The sequence below is a fragment of the Rhineura floridana genome, chromosome 8 (assembly GCF_030035675.1).
Source record: "Rhineura floridana isolate rRhiFlo1 chromosome 8, rRhiFlo1.hap2, whole genome shotgun sequence".
NCBI classification, from domain to species: domain Eukaryota; kingdom Metazoa; phylum Chordata; class Lepidosauria; order Squamata; family Rhineuridae; genus Rhineura; species Rhineura floridana.
This window is the reverse complement of record NC_084487.1, coordinates 21070958-21094699: the sequence shown is the minus strand read 5'-3', so window position 1 is coordinate 21094699 and position 23742 is coordinate 21070958. Positions and strand designations below refer to the sequence as shown.

The 23742-nt window shown below is 44.5% G+C and overlaps 1 protein-coding gene across 14 annotated transcripts in view; it reads right to left on the bottom strand.

Annotated features, from left to right (window-relative positions):
* Positions 1 to 22952, bottom strand: part of LMO3 (LIM domain only 3) — a 123352-nt gene extending 100400 nt beyond the window's left edge. The window contains exons 1-4 of one of the 14 annotated variants that reach the window (XM_061638469.1): positions 19121 to 19206; positions 18737 to 18803; positions 5610 to 5756; positions 2823 to 3036 (exon numbers count right to left, since the gene is read on the bottom strand). In XM_061638469.1, the coding sequence (XP_061494453.1) occupies positions 2823 to 3028 (206 nt within the window). In that variant the 5' untranslated portion in view covers positions 3029 to 3036; positions 5610 to 5756; positions 18737 to 18803; positions 19121 to 19206. Of the gene's footprint in view, positions 1 to 2818; positions 3037 to 5609; positions 5757 to 17519; positions 17899 to 18300; positions 18395 to 18736; positions 18804 to 19120; positions 19334 to 19703; positions 19801 to 20295; positions 20472 to 20539; positions 20619 to 21078; positions 21103 to 21148; positions 21238 to 22883 lie in introns of those variants that run through there. The other 13 variants (XM_061638471.1, XM_061638468.1, XM_061638470.1 and 10 more) reach the window with 13 other exon arrangements.
* Between the last annotated feature and the right edge of the window lie 790 nt (positions 22953 to 23742).

The following is a 23742-nucleotide window of genomic DNA, read 5'->3' as shown; positions in this document are numbered from 1 at the left end:
CATAGACAATTTATTCTTCATATCCCTATCAAGTCAGTGACTAAATATGAAAGCTTATTTGCCTACAAAAGGGAGCACACTTAACGACTTCCAGGATTAGCATAAAAATTGAGATTCCTTTTTACAGGTTCATTGCATAGCTAAGTGCATACGGGTGCAATGAGGCAAATGACTGTCTGCAATTACGTTAAGTGCATCAACTTGGAAGTTTAACATAAATAGCACATTTAAGTATAAGCAAGCGATCAGGATGGGGAAGATGCACAGCTAGATAAGAAAAAAGGGATTGGACCCAAGAATGGATCAAAGTTCTTATATTAAGCTGACAACTTTATTCTACTGTAGTCAGACTCTCATCATCTGGAGTAGGGCTAGGCGGAAGCTTTAAGCCCGCATCACAACATTCAGGGGGAGGGGGAAAAACCCTCTCAAAGACTGGGCAGGGGAAGAAGAGCCCTGCTGGATCAGGCCAATGATTCATTTAGTCCAGCATTTTGCTGTCACAGTGGCCAACCAGATGCTTATGGGAAGCCAAAAAGTAGGATCTGAACACAACAGGACTCTCCCTGCCTGTGATTCCCAGCAACTGGCATTCAGAGGCATACTGCTTCCAACAGTACATGGCCTTATCCTCCATGAATTTGTCTAATCCTCTTTTAAAGCCACAACGTTGGTGGCCATCATCACTTCTTGTGGGAGAAAATGCCATAGTTTAACTCACTGATTTTTCTGCCCCACTGTTGCCTCTGGACAAACAGGCATTGCAGGTTTTTGTATTGTTTCAAAAACCAGCAACAACAATTTAATCAAATGTGAAAGTGATATGAATGTATACACCACAAGCAACAAGCCATGTTTTGAACTTCCTTCAACTCTCTAACCCCCCCGCCCTTCAACATCACCATCTCTGTCTTCAGCCTGAGACACACAAAAAGTTGTGGCAACCAAGAGGCCTTCTGTATCTTTAAAAGTTGTGCAGGGGGAAGGGAGAATCCCACCTTGTGGTTCTTCCCATTACAGGGTTGCAAGAACACCTGCACTTGGCTGACTTTCTCTTCTCCTAAAGATACAGGATCAGTCTCAGGCCCTGAGCCTGGCAACCCTACTGGGGACCCAAGGTTGAAGAGCAGTGGTACGGACAATACTGAGTTTGATAGCCTAGTCTGACTCAGTATACTGCAGTTTCCTGAGTATTTATTAAAATATTTTCATCCTACCTCACAACATGGAACAATGTAGTCGTAGTAGTAATAGTAATAGTAATAATAATGTATCCTCATGCAAAGCCATTTAGAATTTTTATTTTTAAAAAAGTTACTTAGACACATTTTTAATACTTTAAAGACACCCTTCAGATAATTTTTCCAAGCAGATATTTGGTCCCAAGAAGCTGGATATTACCTAACAACATGTGGCATTGTTTGTCCTTGAAGGCAAGCTTTTTCTTTCATAAACTGCCAGTGCCAGGCCCTATTCTGGATTGGGCCCCACATACTGTACATGTAATACTGTAGCAGCAGGGGCCAAAGCGCTAAAGCCCCTTTTATCCAGGTCCCTATTGGGATCCCATGCTGGCTATTTTTCCAAGAAAAATCCTACACTCTCTAGAAAACAACATTATCATCATCATGTATAGTTTAAGCAAGAAACTTACTAGCACCCAATGCTGATGAAAGAAGAGAGTTACATGCTCTTTAACATAAGCCCCAGATACAAGAGATTGGTTACTCTCCAAGTAAATGTTTTAGTTCAGCTTAAGCTGAATGGTCACCACTGTACCACCATTCATTACAGGCAACTAGGAGGGAAAGTCAAATTTTGAATCTGAGCAAGACTGCTTAATAAAAAATATTAACTGCAACATAGACCCTAAGTGCAGATCTGCAACACGTTCCCTGAGAGATTCTAGCCTAGTATTCTTCCAGACATGCTACGTTTCCGACATGCTGGATTCCCACCCACCCAACACACACACAGACACTTCACCAATCTCAACTGGAATGGTCTAGAAGGAGGGGGGTTACCATGTAGGGTAAGCTGCTTGCTTACAGAGAAGAGGAAACAGGATTTCCAGAGATCATTCATTTTAAACAAAACTGCTTACAATCACAGCTAGGGATGTTGGAGAACCAGAACCAGAACCAAAAATTGCCGATGTCTGCTTATACCTCCCATGTCAGAAATCAATCCAGCAAATACGACTAGTATTCACTGCTGCTGCCAGTTCACAAATGACACACAATTGACTCCTTTCCCCCTCAATTTGCATTAAGTTTCCTTTGCAATGAAATGAATGAGACGGAATAATGTAACAACGTAATTTATGTAATGCATTTCATTAGTGACATAATTTTGGCACAGTGGGCAGCAAATTGAATAACGTCATTTTGGCAGGCGAAGTGGAGTGGAACAGAAACAGCGCTGCATGCAGCAACAACAGGGCAGAACGGGAAATGATGCCTTCTTACATCTCTAATCCCAGCCTATCACCACTGTTGAAAAAGGAGGCTCGACAGAAAAGGATATGCTCCTTAAAAACTTGGCCGATGTGGGAAAAGCACCCCTGTTAAACACCTTCATGATATGGGTGCAAAGACTGAGAATGTGTCCCTACTTTTAATGCTCCTCCAGGCACCATTGCACGCTTGCTGTAGTACATCTGTGTGGCAAAGTATTGGTAGCAACAGTCACGTACGGCCTGCCTCATGTGGGTGATGCAGTGCACCATACAAGGGAAAAGAACCTAACGGGCGTTAAAGTGTTGTCTGCCTTGTCTATGTGTATATGTACGTATGAGAAACATAGAAAGAGCAAAGCCCTACCTTAGGTAGTCTCTGCGACACAGGATAAGGTTGGCTTTGGTGTACAAGGTAGAGCCTACTTCCCCCAAACGGCAGTCACAGCAGGCACACTTCAGACAGTCCTCATGCCAGTATTTGTCCAGGGCCTTTAGGAGATACCTGTCTTTGATCTTACGGTTGCAGCCAGCACAACCTTTCGGTTTGGTGTCTGGCTGGACAGAGAGCATTTGTATACCTGAAATGAGAAAACAGGAGAGAGGACAGGAAGTCAGTTCACAGAGTCAAGAAATTTGCAGAATCAGCTCCACTGCCCCACCCCCAAAACTCATCAGAACGTTCCTCTTTCTTCGAAATCCCTTGAGCTGTTTCTCCAGACCATGTATTTAATAAAATTTGTGTACTACACAAGATAACACAGACCCACATACGCTACTTGGAACATAGTGAAACCTGTATGCTTTCTCTGACTGCATATTGGAAGTTCATTGATTGTTTGCATACCCCACTGCTTGTAATATGTATACTACATATAATATTTACAATCAATGGGACATATTTTTCACAAACTGTATGCTGCTTGCTCAGTTAAAAAACTGTAAGCGGTTTACAAAGGACAATCAAAGATATTCATTAAAAATGCCAATAAAACATGTAAAAGCAGCATCATTTTTTAAAATGTAAATAAAATCAGCAAATGTTATACCCAATAAAATTACATGTTAAAATCACATGCCTGGGTAGGACTGCTGAACCAAAACCGGTTTTTAGCAGGCACCCAAAACAATACCACAAAGGCACCTGCCTAATGTCAATGAGCAGGGAGTTCCAAACAGCAGGTGCTGCCACACTGAAGATCTGTTCCTTGCAAGTGAGGAATGAACGTATCGTGGCATTTATACCTCTCAGGGTTGTTTGAAATGAAGTTTAGTACTAGCTCTTGTCATAGGCCAGAGCATAAACAGATTTTTGCTGGATCAGAGCACAGGGCCGTCTAGTCCTTCAGACAGTAGCTAACCAGGTGCCCCAAGCAGAGCAGGAAGGCAGCTGGCCTCTCCTGCACTGTCATTCCACAGCCAATGTTACTCAATGGCATAGCACTTCTGAACTGGGAAATGCCATAAATCCATCATGACTAATAACAATTGATAGACACATCCACCACAGGTTTATCTAACCTCCCTTTAAAGCCTTCTAAGTTCCCACAGAGAGCCAGTGTGGCATAGTGGTTAAGGTGCTGGACTACAACCTGGGAGACCAGGGTTCGCATCCCCACACAGCCATGAGGCTCACTGGGTGACCTTGGGCCGGTCACTGCCTCTCAGCCTCAGAGGAAGGCAATGGTAAACCCCCTCTGAATGCCGCTTACTATGAAAACCCTATTCATAGGGTTGGCATAAGTAGGAATCGACTTGAAGGCAATCCACTTCCATTTTTTCAAGTTCCCACATCTTGTGGCAATAAATCTTGTACATTACTTGCATGTGAAGACACTTCTTTGGGGCTGTCCTGAAACTACTAGCCCTTTAGTTTAAATGCCTGACCCCAAATTCTAATATTATAAGAACAGGAGAAAGTCTGGTCTCTCTAACCACACCATGCAGAAACATCAATTGCATCCCAGCTTAGTCAACTCCTCACACCCCACCCCCGAACTAAAAAAAAAAAAAAAGCCCAGACACTTCTACTCCGGTAGAGTGCATGCTTTGCTTGCACAAGATCCCAGGTTCCACCCCAGCATCTCCAGATACAGGATGGAACTCTGGAGAGCTCATGCCCATCAGTGCTGACAACACCAAGCGAGGTGGAGCAACAGTGTGACTTGGTGTAAGGCAGTTTCCTGTGTTCCATTGTTTACTTTGCCTGCTGAATCATTTCTTCACCAGCTGCAGACACCCTAGACGAGACATCCAGTGGCAGTGAGAAGGAGATGACACCCACAGCCCAGCTTGGCTAAACAAGAGAACGAACATTTGCTTGGCTTCCAATCAGCCATGTCCCTTGCTGTTATGCTCCCCCTCCAAAAGCAGCAACAACCCCTATAACTTCGCAGTGAACTCCTATGACCTACCCCAGATTGCTTTTATCCCCACAAGCTTTCCTGTTGGGGAGGCAGCACCGGAATGAAAGTCTCACTGGAGGGGTTTCAATGGAAGGCTGCCTTTGCTCTCACAGTGCCATACCATGCATCCCAGGTGGAGGGAGCCCTGGGACACACAGCGTATTTCCCAGTCTCCCTAGTGTCTGGGATGCTAAAGGACCACCTTCCCTTACACATACCTACTAATAATGATGTGAATTGCTGAGTATCATTTGGCGACACTATGAAAGCAGCCCTTCTCCATGATGGTGCCTACCTTTTGGAACGTCCTCCCTCCCGCCACACCCCTATTATTCAGGAAGCACTGACCATCAGATGCTTCCACCGTTGAATAAAAACTTATCCGTTTGATCAGGCTTTGCTGGAACACTTGTACTGAACCCTTCTGCCCTGATATCTGCGATACCGTCTTATCACATATGTGATATTCTACTTTTGTGAACTGCTTTGAGGTTTCTTTTAACGTCAGTGGCATGGAAATATCATCAGAGCATACAACAACAAATACTGGCCTTATAGCTTCCCTCAAAATTCCTCAGCTGCTTCTCCCAACTTGCTTCAAGATTCCACCCAAAGTAGATGTTAATGGTGAAGCTAGAAGATCTCATACTCTGTTTTCTTGCTCACCCAACCCAGAAGTCCTGAGACACGTCAGCACCACAATATCAGGTTGCAAATGCATAAAGATTCCTACCGTCATCAGTACACACCTGTTCTAAATACTTCTTGTTAAGACAGCTGACCGTCTTCATTTGAAACCTAATAGGTCGGATCTGAAGGTTCCTTCGGAGGAAGACTCCTTCCAATCCAAGCCAACTGAAACTTTGCACGACACACACAAATGCACTGTCCTGTCACTGGAAATCAGAAATGATTGCTATAATTAAGAACTATGGCTTTTATTTCATTTAAACGTGCACACTTGGGATCCTTGCAACACTGAGTGCAACAGGATAGGATAGATGCTCTTAAACACAATAAGTGGCATACATGCACGTGTCAGTTAGCCCCCGCTTAGCACAACAATTTTATCTGGGCTGGAAACAGCAACTTCCGAGCCAGAATTTGCCAAATGCTAAGAATGGGTCCCTAAAGAAGCTGTGTTCATTGGAGGAAGCGTGCAAGCTGCTGCAGAGAACCCAAGGGAGAGAACAGAAAAATAAAGAGGAAGGCCAAGGCTGGTTTCTTGCTGGCACATTATACATCTTAGCAGGATATAAAAAAACAGGATCTAAAGGCAGCTCCTCCCCATTTAAACCAAGAGCCATGGCTGAATAGTAAACATGCAGACCTTTGTACACATACATTATTGGGTCCCTGAAAACCTTGGTTTGGAAAAAAAAACCCAACTGGGCACAAGCACCAGGGATGCATGGGAAGGGACTACAGATAATGCAAGAACTTAACATAAGAAGACCCTGCTGGATCAGGCCAATGACCCACCTCATCCAGCATCTTCTTCTCACAGTGGCCAACCAAAGGACCTCAATGCCAAGAGCACTCGCCCCTCCTGCTGTTTCCAGCAAGTGGTATTTGGAAACATACTGCCTCCACCTATGGAGGCAGAGCAGAGCCATCAACAGCTAGAAGGTCCCATGCACCTTGCTTGGTTTGGACAAGGTCAAAGACTGAATCCCTGACAACCCCAGAACCAAGTGATGAGATCTGCCCAAGACCCTGTAGGACTGCTACTAACAACAGTTAGACTTCATAGTAGTCTGGTCTGGTATAAGGCAGCTTCCTGTGTTCCATAGTTTTGCATATTAGTGCACAGATGCAAACCACGGTTCCTTGTTAATTCAGAGAATTAAGGCTTTGTCAGAAGTAGGTTTTGCTGCAAGTTATGAGGAAAAGAATCAACACCCTTGGCAGAGTTGGTCCAGTGGTTGCCAATTTGTTTTCCCCATGGACCACTAGAAATTTGCTCATGGTCTTGGCGGACCCCTTAATGGTTTTTCTGCCTGTGGTAGCAACTGTAATGCACTGTGCTAAATGCTGTATGATTTTTTTTTTTGCATTTCTACTGCTTTTTTTCTTGCAATTTGCATTCCATAGAATTCAAATTATAATACAATAAACTGTATTTTAATTGCTGCTTTTAAAGTCAATACAAACATTTGATGCAGACGTGCTGCGGACCCCCTGAATGAAGCTTGCAGACCACTGATGCTCCATGGACCAGTTTGGGAACCCTTCAACTAGTGAGTGTTCTCATCCTCTATATAATAATGTTCTAAAACTGAAAATTATATACTGTAACCTAATAATCACAGTGCCAGTGCACTGCAGTTTTACAATGTAAATGAGGTGGTGGTCCCTGCCCTGAGGAGATTATATTTTTAAGTTCCACAGGGTAAAGACAAAAGAGAGGAAACAGGCTGAGCAAATCTAGTTAACCCACACACTTGGGCTTTGCTTCTTTTGGGGATGATTATGCAACTCAAAAGTTTAAGAAATAATTTTTAAAAAAGGAATGAACTTTTAATGATTGTTTCTTTCAGAAACCTAAACTTGTCCTCCAAGGAGTACTAACCAGAAATAAAATTCCACTGAAATCTGTGGGATTTGCGTCAAAGAAAGTATGTGAAATACATACCACTGAGACAGAATTATTGTTATTTATATGAGAGAAGCTTAGCTTTCACATGCTTGCTTTATTGTAAGAGGAAAGGTTGTCAGTAATACACCAACCTACACACCCTATTTACTTAACAGACAAATGCGAGAGAAAGTATCCAAAAAGAAATCTATCTCGATTTCAAATGTTAGCCACATCCACTGTTCCCATACTTCCGAAAAAGGCTTGGAAAAATGGACGAGTTTTGCAAAAGGTCAGAATGGCATCTGTCAGAGCAAGGGGGGGTGGGAGAATATCCAGTCAAGAGCCTTCTACAAAATAAACGCTTGCCTATCCGCCGATAAATCTGGGTGCAGCCAAGATTTATCTTTCAGTAGTTGCAATAAGTGAGTCAGCTACATTTACAACCCAATGTCTAAAATGTTAAGTACCATGAGCAAAAAGGTAGTAGGCTATACTAGTGGTGTGCCATTATAGTCAATAATATCAAGATTCAATGCTCTGCAGATCCCATAACTTTTCACTGGTGTCTAAACAGCATCTTCACACTCTACAGTTTTAGATGTACACTATTTTTTCCCCTCCTATGTGAATGCAATAAATAGGTGCATTGACAAAAGGCAAGTGCTTCAGGACCAGGTTTAGCTGGGCTTCCTTGAGTATATCTTCGGTGGCAAATTAAACCAGATCTTTGCAACCTGCAAGCAGCACAACTGCTGCAGGAAAACGTTGGAGGGTTTTTTCCCCCTGCAGCAAATTATGGATGTAACAAACACATGTGCATGCTGGAAGGCACCAGAGGGCTGATAACAGGAGGTATGGCAGCAGTGGCCAGGTGCCTTTGCCCAAGAAACTACAGGGTAGGGATGGGGAAGAAATTTGATTCAGCTTGCATTTAAGGGTGAACATACCTAATTCGCTGTTTCTGAAACAGTATGAGAACTAAAACACAGCCATCTTTCAAAATTTGAACTTCTCTGAATTTTGCAATGCAGTTCTCTGGCCAAGTAACACTTGACAAAAATGCATGTAGTTGTGTAAAGTGTCCCCCAAAACTGCATATATTTGTCAAAATAACATACAGAAACACATTGTTTTAGGGGAAACTGCTTTACAAAAAATGTGTGTATTAGGCAACATTACATACAAATATGTATATTTGGGTAAATTCACACTAAAATGTGGAATTTTTAAAAAAATTAAAAAAGGCAAATTATGTGGAAATGAGGAGAATTGGACATGAGATTAGAAAAATGAGAAACTGAAATTTACAGATTTGTACATCCCTGCTGAAGGCCACATCCTTGGTCCCATCTGGATAACTGGAAGGTGTATTATAGCTTGGCAGCTCAGCTAGATCAGGTGATCTGTGAAGTCAATAGGAGCCCTCCGGGCCTTCTATAATTCAGAACACATTTATATCCAGCCTTGTTTGTCCCTAAAGGCAGCTAACAATTGGGATAAAACAGAAATTCAATAAAACAAAGGAAGTTAATAGCAGCAGTAGTAAATTATGATTCCCCTCTCCCACTACAGCCTATTATTATTTCTTACCAACCTTTCACCATAAAGGTCCCAGAGTAGGTTGCAACAGTGTAAGTAACTTGGAGTAACAGTAACTCAGAACAGGGCCTTCAGCATGGCTACCCCTCTTCTACGGAACACCATCCCTGTCAAAATATGACAACTCACTATCTGTACTTTCTGGGAATGACTCAAGACTAGTGTTGTTCTGCTTGCACAACCACTGGATACAACTAATAATGCTACATGCAACAATTACACTGTTGCAAGAAAATCAGACATCAGAAGAGCAGAATTAGCCATTTTAAAAGTCACACATTTGAAAGCAAGCTACAACAAAAACTGCAACTAAATTGATAACAATAACAATGTGGAACAGCTCAAAAGGTAAGGTGTATTCTGTGCCTAAGTTGTTCCCTACTCCTCCACACTTTCTGCCATTCTGTTTAAGGAGTACTAAAAAGTATTCCCCACTCTTTCAATACATGTTCATGAATAAAGAGGGGGAATCTTATACCCAGTTCATATATAGAACAAGACATTGCACCTCTTCCACAGTTAAGCTAACATCTAACAATATTTTTTCTCTCACACAGGCAGGAAATCCTCCGATATTCCAAGACATGAACAGTTCAGCAGTAAATTGAAGATAGAAAGGTTACCACACCCCTCCATAAACAGTAACTATGATTCAAATTTGGAGGATTTAGCTACCCTCTTTTACAGAAGGGCAGGATTACATGTTATGAATCAAACAGGGGTCCCCCCCAATCCAGCTGTTCCCTCATAGCAGTAAGATGGTGGCTTTGGAGTGTGATTCGTAAGAAAAAATGTATATGCGTGTGTGTGATGCTTAACCCATCAAGAGCCTACCAGTTGTCTTCTACAAGTATGGCCTCCCACCGCATTCAGAAAACTTGTCCCTTGGTCAAAATTGGGACAATTGCAGCTGAGAATCAGTAGGCACAGGGTGTAACACCACACACATCTGCGCGCGCTCACACACACCCTACAGATCCTCATCACTCCAACTAGCAGATCAGTGTTTGGGAAACATGAGCCCCTTCTGCACTATACAAAAGCCATGGCTTTTCCCCAAAGAATCCTGGGAAGTATAGTTTGCTAAAGGTGCCCTCACAGAGCTACAATTTCCAGAGGTCCCTGGGAAGAAGGATCAATTGTTTAACCACTCTGGGAATTGTAGCTGTGTGAGGGAAATGGGTATCTCCTTACAACTCTCAGCATCCTTAACAAACTACAGCTCCCAGGATTCTTTGGAGGAAGCCATGTCTGTTTAAAGTGTTATAACACTGCTTTTAAATGTATAATGCAGATGGGACCATGTATTTGCCAACAGAACCAGAAGTTCCACTCTTAAGCAATGCTTTTCATTGAGGAGGAAAAGTCACCAAAGATTTGATAGTGGGAACAACCCCAACTACCCATTGCGTCCCAGCTCAGTTGCTAAAGAAGGGGAGGAAGAGAGGTCACACACTGTACACAGTGCACTTTTCCAGATGTGGGGAACATTTGGTCCCCCAGATGTTGCTGAACGACAATGCCTATCAGTCCCAACAAGCATAGCCAATGGCCAGGGATCATGGAGGGATCATGGCACTAAGCCATGGGTGATCAGCCCAAGGCATGGGTGGCAGAGGCAGCCCATAGTTGTGGCATGCAGTTGACAACAGCCAGTTTATAGCATTGTTCTTCAAGAAGTTGACTGGGTCCTACTGCTGGCTCATGGCCTGATCTAACGTGGGTCACAAATAGCAGCATCACCACACAGATAACAGGTAACAAAAATACGAATGGGTCCCCAAATGCATGTTTGGATTAAAAGTGGGTCCAGGACAGAAATGGTTAAAGATGACTAGTTTACAGCATAGATTCAGTCCCATCTTTCTTCATGCCTCAATCTGCTCCCTGGGTTTGGATCAGAGGCCACCTCCCCCCAAGATATTAGAGGGGAGGCACATGGATGGCAATGCAGACTAGAGTGGTGGTAGACTCTCACATTTTGGATTATGCTTGCCAAAGAGCCTGGCAAACAACAACAGGCGGCCCTACATCAAATGCAATCTCATGAGAAAGAGGGCCCCTTCACAGGATTATTTTTTCCACTGTACTATTGTCCACATAGTGCATGCGTGCATATTCGCATATAAGATCCACATGGGTGAGGCTGATCACAAGTCTCTTTCCCACCTGAACATAACTTTGCTAGAAGGGACGGGTGCACACTGGCATTAAATTCCAATGCATTCTATGTGGGGCTGCCATTGGGCCTAGTCTGGAGACTCCAGCTGGTACAAAACGCTACAGCTAGACTCTTGATGGGGACAGTCTATTGCCAACACACAACTCTGGTGCTCAAAAGCTTGCCATGGGTGCCTATACGCTACACGGCCAGGTTCAAGGTTCTTGTATTAGTTGACAAGGCCTTAGCAACTTGGGCCCAGGATACCTCAGGGACCATCTGACCCCTTATATTCCTGCCCAATCACTGAGGTTTTTGTGGGGATCTTTAGAAAGAAGTGGGTGCAGACCTGAGCAGGCTGTGAATTTATTTCAAGTGCTATAGGCAGAGTCTACAACACAGGGAGCTCCTTTTACCAAATCAGACTACTGGCCCATCTAGCTCAGTAGAGAAGGGTCTTCCCAGCCCTACCTGAAGACAGGAGGGATTGACCAAGGGGGCTTTTTACAGCCCTCCTCTTTGAAATACACCCCTAATTCATATGAAGAGCTGCTACAAGAGAAAGTAGGCTCCTAAATCAGTGGGTTTGCATGGCATACAATACCTACTGACCAAGAATTAAGCCAGTCATCAGGCCACATGTCTTCACACGTCTGCAACACAGTCTCTAACCCTATCACCCTGCTGAATGAGAGCACTCTGACATTGGTCTGCATTTCTTTAAGGGTGAGAAAGAGCCACATCAAAGTCTTGCCAATACCTAATAATGTTTTTCTTTTTTTAAAAAAAATAAAGATGCAAAACTTGGGAGTACTTTTCAAGGAGTGAACACACGAAAGAAAGCCTGCTGGTTTTCAACTGAGCACACTGAGGAGGTGCTCCAAGGCAATTTGGAGAAGACCCTGCAGCTAAAGGAGCTTTAAATAAAAAAAAAAGATGCAGCCAGCCAATGCACAATTAATCTGTGTTGCAGAAGAGGTCATTGTACAAGATATAAAATGCAACACACATATATAGTCTGCTGTTTCCTACAGCATGTGATATGTTGCTTTCTATTACAGGCAGTGATTTAAAAAGTTATAAAGAAGTTTACCTGCAAGAGGTGGTAAACACCTCATTAATGCTAACATCTGCTACGTATTGCACCTCTTTATAGAGCAGATCGATTTGCCCTTCCCATACACTCTACCAAATGGCAACTGGCAACAGCAGAAGCATCTTTTTTGGTATTTTCTCAGCCACATTCAGGCAGTCTCTAGCATCATAAAAATAAAATGCAGGAACCTTAAGATTAAGAACATAAGAAGAGCTTGCTGGATCAGGCCAACAGCCCATCTAGTCCAGCATCCTGTTCTCAAAATGGCCAACCAGATGCCTACGGGAAGCCCGCAAGCAGAACCTCAGCACAACAGCTCTCTCCCCTCCTGAAGCTTCCGGGAACTGGTATATGGAAACACACCACTGTCAGAGGTACTGAGGTAGAACATAGCTATCAGGCAGCCATTGATAGTCTTATCCCTCATGAATTTATCTGAAAGATCGCCTTACCCCTTATATACCCAGTAGATAACTGCACTCTGAAGGTGAGGGCCTCCCACACATACCATCTTATCAGAGGTCCATTCTGCACAACAAAGGAAGCAGACCTTTAGTGTTGTGGCACCTACTCTTTGGAATTCCCTCCCCTTAAATATTTGACAACTGTTAGGCACCTACTGAAGACCTTCCTCCTTTCAACAAGCCTTTTAAGTAGAGACCTTATCACAGTCTGCATCTGTGTTGAAATTACTTTTTTAGATGTTTTGTTTTAATATGTTTTTAAATATGTTTTGTTTTAATATGTTTTAGAGTATTTTTAGTGTCTCCTTCTAGAGGTAACTCTTAACACTACAAAAATCCCATGCATGCTTAACGTTTATATAGCACATTTTAATTATTCAAAGAACTTTCCATGTTCTCATTCTATCTTACAGCAATGCTATAGGATATATTAATATTACCCCCATAACAGGGGACAGAATGGAGACTGAACTGAGAGACAGCAGCTTGTCTTAAGGCCATGTAGCAAGTTCACAACTGAGGGGAGATTGGAACCCAAGGACTTTGACTCGCATGTTTAGCCAATCAGCTATACAAGGATTCATGTTCCCTTGCTGATGCACAGGAGTGGGGAACCTGTGCCCCTCTAGATGTTGCTAAACTACAACTTCCATCAGCCCTTGGAAGCGTGGCCAGTGGACAGGGATGATGGAAGTTATAATTCAGCAACATTTGGAGGGCCAAAGGTTTCCCAGACCTGCTTTAGTATGTGAATATAGCTCGGCTCTTCAAGTAAATGTTGAGCTGAAAACCCTGTCCTCCAATTTCTTGACCCCCCCCCCGAAAAGAGGCTTCTACTTTTCAGCCTTATTTGCAGGATACTTGAGAATTTCATTGGGTGCCAGGGTGAGGCTGGCGTGCATGCACATTTGTTTCCATTAAACACTACTCCAGTTTTCTGCAGCCTTCCCAGCTGTCCACACTTCTTTATCTGAGAAAACCCCATGTGAGGAGCGCTTCATGACATCTTCCACTGGTTTTTAATCTGAAGTACAGGGAGCTTGGGAGGCCGGCTACCAAGGGTTTGAGATCAGCATGTCCGCTGCTTTTGTTTCAACATAAGTTCTTCCTTTTCCTTTTTTTAAAAAAAGAATATTTAAAAATAAAAATACTTTCCGTTAAAAAAAAACACCACAGTGTCATGTGCATGACAGGGAGTCACCCAGCCTTCCTATGCTTACTGGAAAACCCAGTCAAAGATGCTATCAGATTTTCAGGAAGCATGGACATCCAAGAATGCAGACCACCGGAAAGACAATTTGTAGAACAAAAGTTACACAAAACCTCTTGTCCATTTCAAAAGTAAGGCAAGTATAAAAAACCCATGCCCCACCCATTAGAATCTCACCAAATGCCCCCCATTTCTCGATTAATGAAATTCTTTCATTAATGGAGAGGTAAAAAAAATTAGGGACCCATCCTTTCCATATAGGTGAATGTAAAAACAAAATACCACAATACCCAATGCAACCAAAAAATGAAGACGACTTTCAATTTAGGATGTGGAATGCGCTAAATCAAAGCTAGGATTCCCTGAAGACTTCTTGTAAAGCACTGGCATCTTTTTTATAAGTAGACCTGTGGTTGTGACATTAATACTGTCACAGCTCAATAGCCTGCCAAGTTTTCAAATGAAAAATCATCACCTTAGACTTGCTTGACTTAAGGTGGAGGTTTTGCAGATTAATACAATTTTGTAGTCCAATACAGCCTTTCCTGTACACTGCACTCTTAATTTCAGATGCGCAATGGAGGAAAGCCTGAAACTTCTATGCATCTTATAGGGCTCAAGACTTGCTGCACCAATTAGTGGTTAGAACAGGGTGTATAAAACAGTCACTGTTGGAAGGGCATCATGAAGTACGATGCTATGCTGATGTTGCAGACAGCACAGTGGCATGTAGACTTAAGCTTTACTTTGTTAAGATTCCTACAGCTGAGCATCTTTCAAGCCCATTGAATTCAATGGTTGCCTTAAGCACATGCTTAACTTTCCCACAGAATATCAGTAGGACTGAATGGTTCTTAGGTTATAAGGATCACACCCATGGTTTTCATACCACAGATAACAACTCCAGAGAGAAGAGCTGGATTTGTCTCCAAATGCTTGGGCCTCGACAATTGTCAGACATTGTTCTGCTGTGTCTGTCCATATACAGAACATCCCCTCTTACATGCACCCCAAATTTGGAGGAAACATTATTTGGGGCAACGGGACTAAAGATATTTCTTTCAGCCCAGTAGTATCAACAGGAATAAAGTTCACACAGAGTTCTCTGCACACAGTATTTCCACACTAATCCTAACCCATAGACATTCACATTTATTCTTTTTCAAAGTAGTTGGTTATTTAAAAGGTAGAAGTCCTATTGTACTTTGTAAGGCTGACTTCAAAGTCAGCACGCACATGATTGTGCTACAAGGCTTGCTCTAGAGGCAAAACTACACAGCTTCTATGAAATATTTCAACAATCCTATGCAAGAAGCAAGTCCAAATGATTTTGGTGAGACTTATTTCCATGTTAGAAAGTCCATAAGATTGCAGCCTAAAGCATTTAGTTGTTTCCATTATGAAAGACCTAAGCTGTGTCAACTTGAATATAAAGAGCAAAAAGTTACCCATGCTGGCCCATAAGAAAAAACCCAAAATCCACATGAAGGCAAGGCAATAATATCATTAGTCCAACCAAAACATTAACAAAGTAGTGTGCAAACTTTCAGGTTCCTGATAACTCTTCATCAGGCTAGATGGTAAACAAAGCAAGTTATTTACCATCTAGCCTGAAGAGTTCTGCAGAACTCCAAAGCTTACACAATATTTTGCAGCAGTTTGGCCTACTAAAGTATAGATTTTGTGACTTAAATATGTTCAGACTACACACAGGCAACAGAAATATCAAATGGCTGAGGTTTGGGGAAGTACTAGTCAACCCCCCCAAAAGTAGCTGTTAAAAGCTCCCTCTATAACACACAATTATTCATCGAGGTTGGGGTGGGGAGAGATCTATTCTGAAGAAAGCCATTTTGATAAACAAGAAACTTTCTGAAATTTCTTCCCAGCACCTCAGGAGTCAGCCATTCAGGTTGACATGCAAATTGTTTGTGGAAAATTCCCTCTCGCCTTAGAGGCTCCTACTACTTCTGCGCGGTTTGACAGTTTAAGGGAAATCATAATTAAAAAGGGAGAGAGACAAATAATAGCCTGTGCAGTGTGGTGAGCAGAAATAAGCGAGGGCCATTTCATTTTAAAAACTCTGGTGAGCTTTTAATTGCCTGGATTGCATTGTGAGCCACCCTAACGCTCGATTGCCTCCATTATGCTCTCTTGTTCTGCGCCATTCATACATACATACACACACAGAGGGATTCTATAGTGAATTCAACAAAAGTAACTGCCAACTCCATAGCATCCAGGAGTCTCACCACCACCTTTATCTTCCAGAATATGGGACTTGGTCTACTTTGCACCCTAATTGCTTCCTCCCCCACCCCCCAAACAATAATTAAGACTATAGAAACCCACGCTCTTCCTTGCAACACCACCTTCCTTCAACACATTCGAGGCTCCTGGGTGGGTTTAAAGAAAAAGGAGGAAAGGTTTGAGCAAAAGGCCAGGGAATGTGTTCTAACTTATGTTTAAGTTAGGAGGGAGGGGGAGAAAGAGATGAGAGACAGGCCCCCATAGCTAGGGGCACCAATTGAGAAGAATTTGGTGATTGTTAAGAGATTCTGCCTCTCTTCAACCCCCTCCTCCCACTTGTCACCTCCTGGATTTCTGCAAGCTAGTTTGGTTTGGGGCTTACAAGCCTGCCTCTCTGGTCAGGGGCCCACATCTTGCTTGCAACCCAGCATTCACCAAGAGGGCTAACAAGGGCAAACCTGCCCCAAGATCTAGAGAGAAAGAGAGAGGTTCATTTTTAAAGTCTCTTGCCCTGCACAACATTTCCTCCTCCCCCACCGCTACCCTCCTCCCCATTCTATCTTTACCCCCTCCCCCCCCAATCTTCCCAAGTCAATGTGGTGCTGTTGGAAGCCAATTTTATCCCCCCCCCGTTTCTTCCAATGCAGCTGTAAGACTCGGAGAGATACTGACATTTTCCCACTCTTATCAGTTTAATTACAGTTACCATGGCAGCAAAGTGCTAGTGGTTGGCAAAGGCCAACAAGAGATTTGCAAGAGTGAGCTCAATTTTGATGCAGTTCACATGCAAAAAAAGAGAAAGATTTTTTTTAAAAAAGCCACGACAGAGGAAACACACTCTCTTTAACAACAAAGAAGCCCCCCCCATACAGCTAGCACAAACCAAGCGCCTCTTATTTCTCTCCCCAGCCCTGCAAAGCCACATAAGGGTGGCGTGGGGGGCCGCTTTTGTTGTTTTTCTTTTAACGGGAGGGGGGAGAAAAAGTGTTGCAGCTTTTTGCGGTCGTTACACCTCGAAAACATCACTGGCTTAAAAATAAATTCTAGAAGCAATCTCGCCTTGCATGAAGCTCTGCTCTTTTCAGACAGCGTGCATGGCAGAACACAAGCTGGAGCCACAATAACAGAAGGTCGGTGGGGAAATAGACCTGCCTCCCCCCCCAACACACACAGTTCCCAAACATCCAGACTGTAATGCACAGATGGTCAACACTCGACAAGAAGAGATGGGGGCGGAAATATGACAAAAAAAATAATTAAAACCGAACGAACGAGGACGCGATCGATGGCAACCTTACCAAAACTTTTCTCTTTTTTCTGCATGAGTTGATTTAAGGACTCCCGGATAGCTCCTTCGCATTGAAGCAACTGAAGAAGTGGCAAGTGTGGCGCACGCCCCTCCTCGCTCTGGGTCAAGTGGAAGAGGTTTGTGTGGAAAGCGGAGAGAGCACCGAGAGAAAGCGAGAACAGGGCTATTGTGGAGAGCAGTTTGGAAGGGGGGCGGAGGGCTGCTGGAAAAAGCGACACACACGGGAGGGACTCGCAAGCGGGCGATGAGAGATATTTATATGTTGGCAATGATGGCGATCGGCAAAAAAAAAAAAAAAGAACCCCACATGCTTCCCTAACTCCGCGCCGCATTTCCATCAACCCCCGCGGACTCCTTTAAGCTCGGTTGTAACAAATGGATTTGATTAAACCGCCGCATGCAGCGTTAGGACAAGCCTATCTCGGTCTATAAGGAGCGGGGGGGGGGAGAGAAGGAAATGAGAAATACATCATAAAAAAGAGGTCTATATATTATATCACAATTGCCGACCGGATTGGTTCGCCTTCACACACACACACGCCTTCCCCATTTCCCACAAATCCTGCACCGATTCGAGAAAACCTTTACACAAAATGTGGGCTTTTTAAAACGCAGGGTATTCAGCATTAAAAGACCCCCCCCAAACAAGCCATATTATAAAGAAAATGGGAGGAAGGGGAAAGGGATCCTCTTCCTAGAAGGAAGAGAGGGAGGGAGGGTGGGTGGGTGGGTGGGTAGGGGGGGGAGAAAGAAATAAACTCCGTTCTCACCATCGCTTTTCACGCGCGGGCGCGCTGTTTGGCAACAAGGCGAGCCAGGTTTGGTAAAGGGAAAGGGCGAGCTGGCCGTTGCTCCCCTTTCATTGTTTAACTTTGCCTGCTCGCCTTCCTTGCCTGCTCTCCAATCGCGCTGCGCTTTCTTCCGCAGCCCGATCTTACACCTCTCTCTCTCTCGTCATCATAAAAATAATGAAAACCTCACATGATTTCAACACACATACGCCACAAGAAAGACTATCAGCCTCAGAGCCCGAAGTTGCAGCGGAGAGAGAAAACGAGAGAGGTTCGAGGACCAGGAGCCAGACTTTATGACTCATTTGGGAGAGGAAGGAGAGAAATACAAAAACAATCCACAACTACCACCACCACCCCATAAAAAATCTGACCCGGGGCCAAGCTCGTGTAGACATCGCTGCCCTCAACTTACCTTCTCAATTATAAGCAAGGCAAGGCGACTTCAAGATACCCCGACGCTGCTCTGGAGTTCGTTCTTCCTTGGGAAAGGGTCGAAAGGAGCATTGTTTGCAAGGAGGAAAGAAAAGGAAGAAAGAAGGAAAGAAAGGGGGGCAGATGGGTGGCCGCAAGAGGATGCGGAAGGAAGCCGATTGCCTGCCTTTGGGTTTCTATACTAATAGCAGCAATAATGTCCTCAAGGAGCCGCCAAGTTAATGGGGTTGGCCGCAACTGAGCTACAAGTGTCCTTTTAGATAGAGGATTTTTTTAAAAAAGCCAAGGTGGATCTTGGTCGTCCAGGGCTGGTTCCATCCCCTCCAACCCCCCGATCGTTGCCCTGGCGAAAAAGGCAACTTACCTAAAGCAGCGTGCTTGGAGCCGAGCTGTAGGAAGTCAGAGGCTGTATCAACTGCAGAACGCAATCCCTTAACCAGCCAGACATAATACAGCAAAGGGGAAAAGGTCACTCTTGTTATTAGGGAGGGAGACAGCCGAGCGCCACTTGCGTGCTTGCACAAAACGAGAGAGAGGGAGAGCGCGGAGCTGCGGCTCGTGGCCGGTTTCAGCCTATTTACCGCCACCCTCTCTCAGATGCCCCCTCCTATCTTTCTCACCCCCCCGCCCCCTTTCCCTCCTCCCTCTTTTCTCTCTCCCTCCCACCCCCACCCCCGTCTCTGTCGAGCTGCAGCTCTGCCACAACCGCCCGCTCGGCAAGCGCAAAGCAGCCGGGAGACAGATTGGGCTCTGTCGCTAATTTCCCAGGGTGAAAATTTACAAGCCTGCGTGTTCAAGTCAGCAGGAGGAAGGGGGGGGGAGAGAGAAAAAAGAACATATGTATGTGCTAGACGCTAGCAGGACGGCGCACTACCCCCTGACTCACGCGCAAAGTGACCCCTGCCGAGGGAGCAACTTCAGGCTGCCAAACCCAAGGGCAGCTTTACCTGGGAGTAAGCCGCACACATGAATTTACTTCTGTGTAAGCAGGCATAGGATCGGGCTGCAGAACGCTCTCTCTCTCTCCCCCGCCCCTGCGGTTATCTTCCGCTGTAAGCCGGAGGAGCGAAGATGCTGACATCTCGGCTCACCTCTTTAAAAACATCATTTCTTTCCCACGTGCAGCCCCGTCCGCTGCGTTGCTTTCTTACTCTCAAGAAAAAGCGAGACCACAGCCGAAGAGGTTAAAGGGGTGGGGAAGGACCTCGACGGGGTGGCGCTTTTAGGATCGCAAGTGATGGGAAAGTCGTCCTTTAACACTGAACAAAACTTTTCTGCGCTAACTCGGAAACTGCCAATCACGAGATTTTACCAAACTGCGTGGGGGAAGGAGGTGTGTAAAAAGGACAAAGGGCCACTTTTTGCGCACAAGTTTCCTCCGCCATTTGACACTTCCACATACTATAGATCCCACCTCACTGTTCTTGGATTGGATCGAGCGAAAGGACCCCGTTAGATTTTTGGAAAGAAAAGGCTGTGGCAGAGACGTGCTCCATCTTCCCTCGTCATGCACCATTGAACCAAAGCCAAAACACTTACCTGGGAGTAAGACCCAGTGAACTCTGCAGGACTTACTCCCGAGTAAGAACCCACAGGAAGGCTCCTGTCTCAGACGGCTGTCCTGACCAAAAGAGTATCACACATCCATTGAAGACAATGGAGGCGTTGACATTACAGATCTCAATCGGATGCGGATTCCCTCCTGTGCGCCTCCAGCCCCCTCCCCGCGCAAATTAGGATATTAAACATTTGCTAGGCCTGCTGCCGTGAATTAATATCTTGCCTTTTTCCAGCGTTGAGCCTACTTATTGTGTAAATAACCACCACCCTTTCATGTCCCTCAGGCAGCTTCCATTTTTAAAGAGTCAATCCACAGCTGTGAGCCAAGGAGGGCGGGGGTAGAACCGATTAAGAATTTGTGAATGCAGTTTGCAGACTTCAAAGTGATCCTCTATCATTAGGAGTCTCACACTAACATTGCCACAAAGCTTTTTTTTAAAGATGTCAGCTTAGAATTCCCCATCCTTTAAAAAAACACACCCACGAATGACACCCATTATTACAGAGGGTGCTTTCAAGACCCCCAAGAAAAGCTTTTAAAGCGTTGGAGAGATTTGACATCCTTCCTTCGCCCTCTTTCTCGCCCCTTCCCCCAGCGATAATCCACCATTTCTCATCAGAATAACAATAATAATATAATTAAAGCCACAGAAGAAATGCCTCCCTTTTGAAGGGATGCATTTAAACTCCTGGATTTTTCTCCCCCGCCCTGTCTAGGACACCTTATTCTTTTATTTCACAAACTAGCAATAAAGCTCTCACGCTATAAAACCAAAAGTGCAGCTTGTGCCAGGAGTTGGCGTGCGCGTGATGCGCCCCCACACACACGCACCCCGACACGCTTCCTGTTGATCCGATTTGCACAAGTGAAGAGGCGGTAGCGGAGACGTAACCGCCGGCTCCCTTTCAAGCAAAGCGCGAGTTCCCCGTCCAGCCTGGAACCCTCGAGTCGCCTCTGTTTACACGGTGCATCTGCAAACACCACTCCCGCTGCCGCTAAAGCGACCCGTCCAAGTGTGTATGTGTGTGTGTGTGTCGTCTCTCTTGAAACTCATGCAGTCAGTGGGAGGGGGAAGAAGAGAGGGGGGTTATGTGTGGAGAAAGGGAGAAATAAAATCAGAACAAATGGTACAGCTAATGAGGACAATTAAATTAATTATGTTAAAGGAGATGAAATTCGCGCGCGCCCTCTTTTCTCTCCCCCCCTCCTCCTCCTCCTCCCTCTCTCTCCCCCCCCCATGTATGATCTGTCACCCCTCGCTGGCAACGGCTGTTCCGTAATTCATGGCAACTGATTAGTGCATCTATGCAAATCTTTGTTTAAATCATTCCACTAATTAAATGATGGGATTATTCCTCTGCCTACGGTGACATCATGCGCAGTAATTAGTACTCTATTTGGACTGTGGCAATAAGATACCCGGTGTCAACACCAACCTACAAAAGGCATTAAGCACTTTGTCACTTTTGTGTGTATGTGTGTGTGTGCGCGCGCGCCTGCAACAAACAGTTCTGCATCTAATTGCAATCCTTCTCTCTCGCCGCCCCCCCCATCTACCAATCAAGGGCTTTTTTTAAAAAAAGGGGGGGAACTTGGTGAGTAATATGCCAAACCACATGTGTAAAGGAATAAAATAGAATAGTTAACATTCAGCTCCACGCCATTCATTTCCCCCTAAAATGTAATGATAATTAGATGGGTCATAAAATGCTCTCCTTTTCATTATGACTGATGAAATGCATTAAAGCTGACAGGGTATTACCTGACAGTAATTAGGTTTTGTCATGAATTAAATTATTTGAAAGCAGGCTCTTTCCCCAATCATGCAATTTGCAGCAAGATTTTTTTTAAAAAATATGCTATAGCAAAATATAAAGGGAGCAAGAGAGTGGGAAAAAGCAGTTTCTTCCTCTTTCTTCAGAGTTATATGAATTATTCACACACAAGCAAAGGGGGGGCGAAGAGAGCAGGGGGGGAGTGCAGACGGGGCGGTTTATTACTTTAAAAAGCACTTTGCACAGATGTGATCGCCAGGAGAAAGATCCAGTTGCACTGGGGTGGGAGAGCGAAGATATAGAGGAGAGCAAAGTGATCTGGTGAAGAGAAGGTGGAATCTGATCATTTGCTCCCCCCCAACTCTTGGCGAAGAGCACCATTGACCCTCCCAAACTCGGCAGCTTTCCGGCCGCCTCTCTCCCCCGCTCCTCAAGCCCTCCAACTCCGCATTTTCGGAGCACCTGCAACCAGGCTGGCCGCCGAAACAGAATTTATCGGTATTGTTTGCTTCATAAAGTTTATAAAGACTCAAGCCAGCCACATTCCCCCTCCAGAGGTAGTTACAGATGGGGAACAGACACAGTGAAAATTCACGATCTTTTATTTTCTTTTGCTAAATGGTTCAAAACCATCGTCAGCTAGGGTCCTTTCCTCTTCCCCGGCTGGAGCATCTTCTTTTTACTTGCCCATTTGATTTAAGGCAAAAAAGAAAAAACACTTAACATTTGCAAGGCTTTTTTATTTTCAAAGAGGGCGGAGAAAGATATTGTTTTGAAAAAGAGAGTCTTACCTTTGTGCAAGAGAAGCCTTCTAGAGAAAAAAAAAGGTGAAATAATTCTTCGAAGTTTCACAGCTTGGACACTTCCTGTCCTTTTTTTAAAAAAAAGGAAAGAGAGAGACACTTGCCAGCTTTTGAAGCGTTCCCCCCCTCCCTCCCCTATGATCAGTAATATTTTTTGTATAGTCCCAGAGATGCCCGTGGTGCCGTATGCCTCTTACTGTGCAGCAAAAAGACAATGAACGTATGGGGGGGGGAGGGGGAGAGGAACAAGAAATATAATCCTATTTTTTCTCTCTAAGGAAGAAAAAAAAGCAGACACTCCCTCAGTTCAAGAGTAAATAACTACACTTGATCACCATGCCCCCGCCTTTCTTCTTCCCCCGCTTGAGTTTCAGCAGCATCAAACGGGAGCGTATCCCAGGTTGGTGGGGCTTTTTTGGGGCGCTTGCCTGCAGCCTGCTTATCTACCCCCCCTTTCCTTACTTTCCTCCTGAGCTGCGCACAAAACCTGAGTGGGCCAGCTCGCCTCCTTCAGTATTTAAACACCTCCACCAGGTCCCTAGTTAGCAGCTCCCGTTGGCTCATCCCAGAAGCTGACAAGTACGGTTAGAGGAGGCTGTACATGTTGCTCTAATGGACCTCATTAAGTTCTACTTACAGATGTTCTCTTAACATAATTGATCTGCGGTGAGTTGAGAGGACTGCAACTTATTCCCTAGCCCCCAATTATGGTTGGGTAATTAGATCCCCAACCTCCAATTTTTCACATTCACCCTTCTAACATCCCAAAATATCAAAGTATCTCTTTCTCACCAAAGCTCCCCGCCCTCCCCTTACTGGACTCCACTCCACTCACTGTATTGACAGT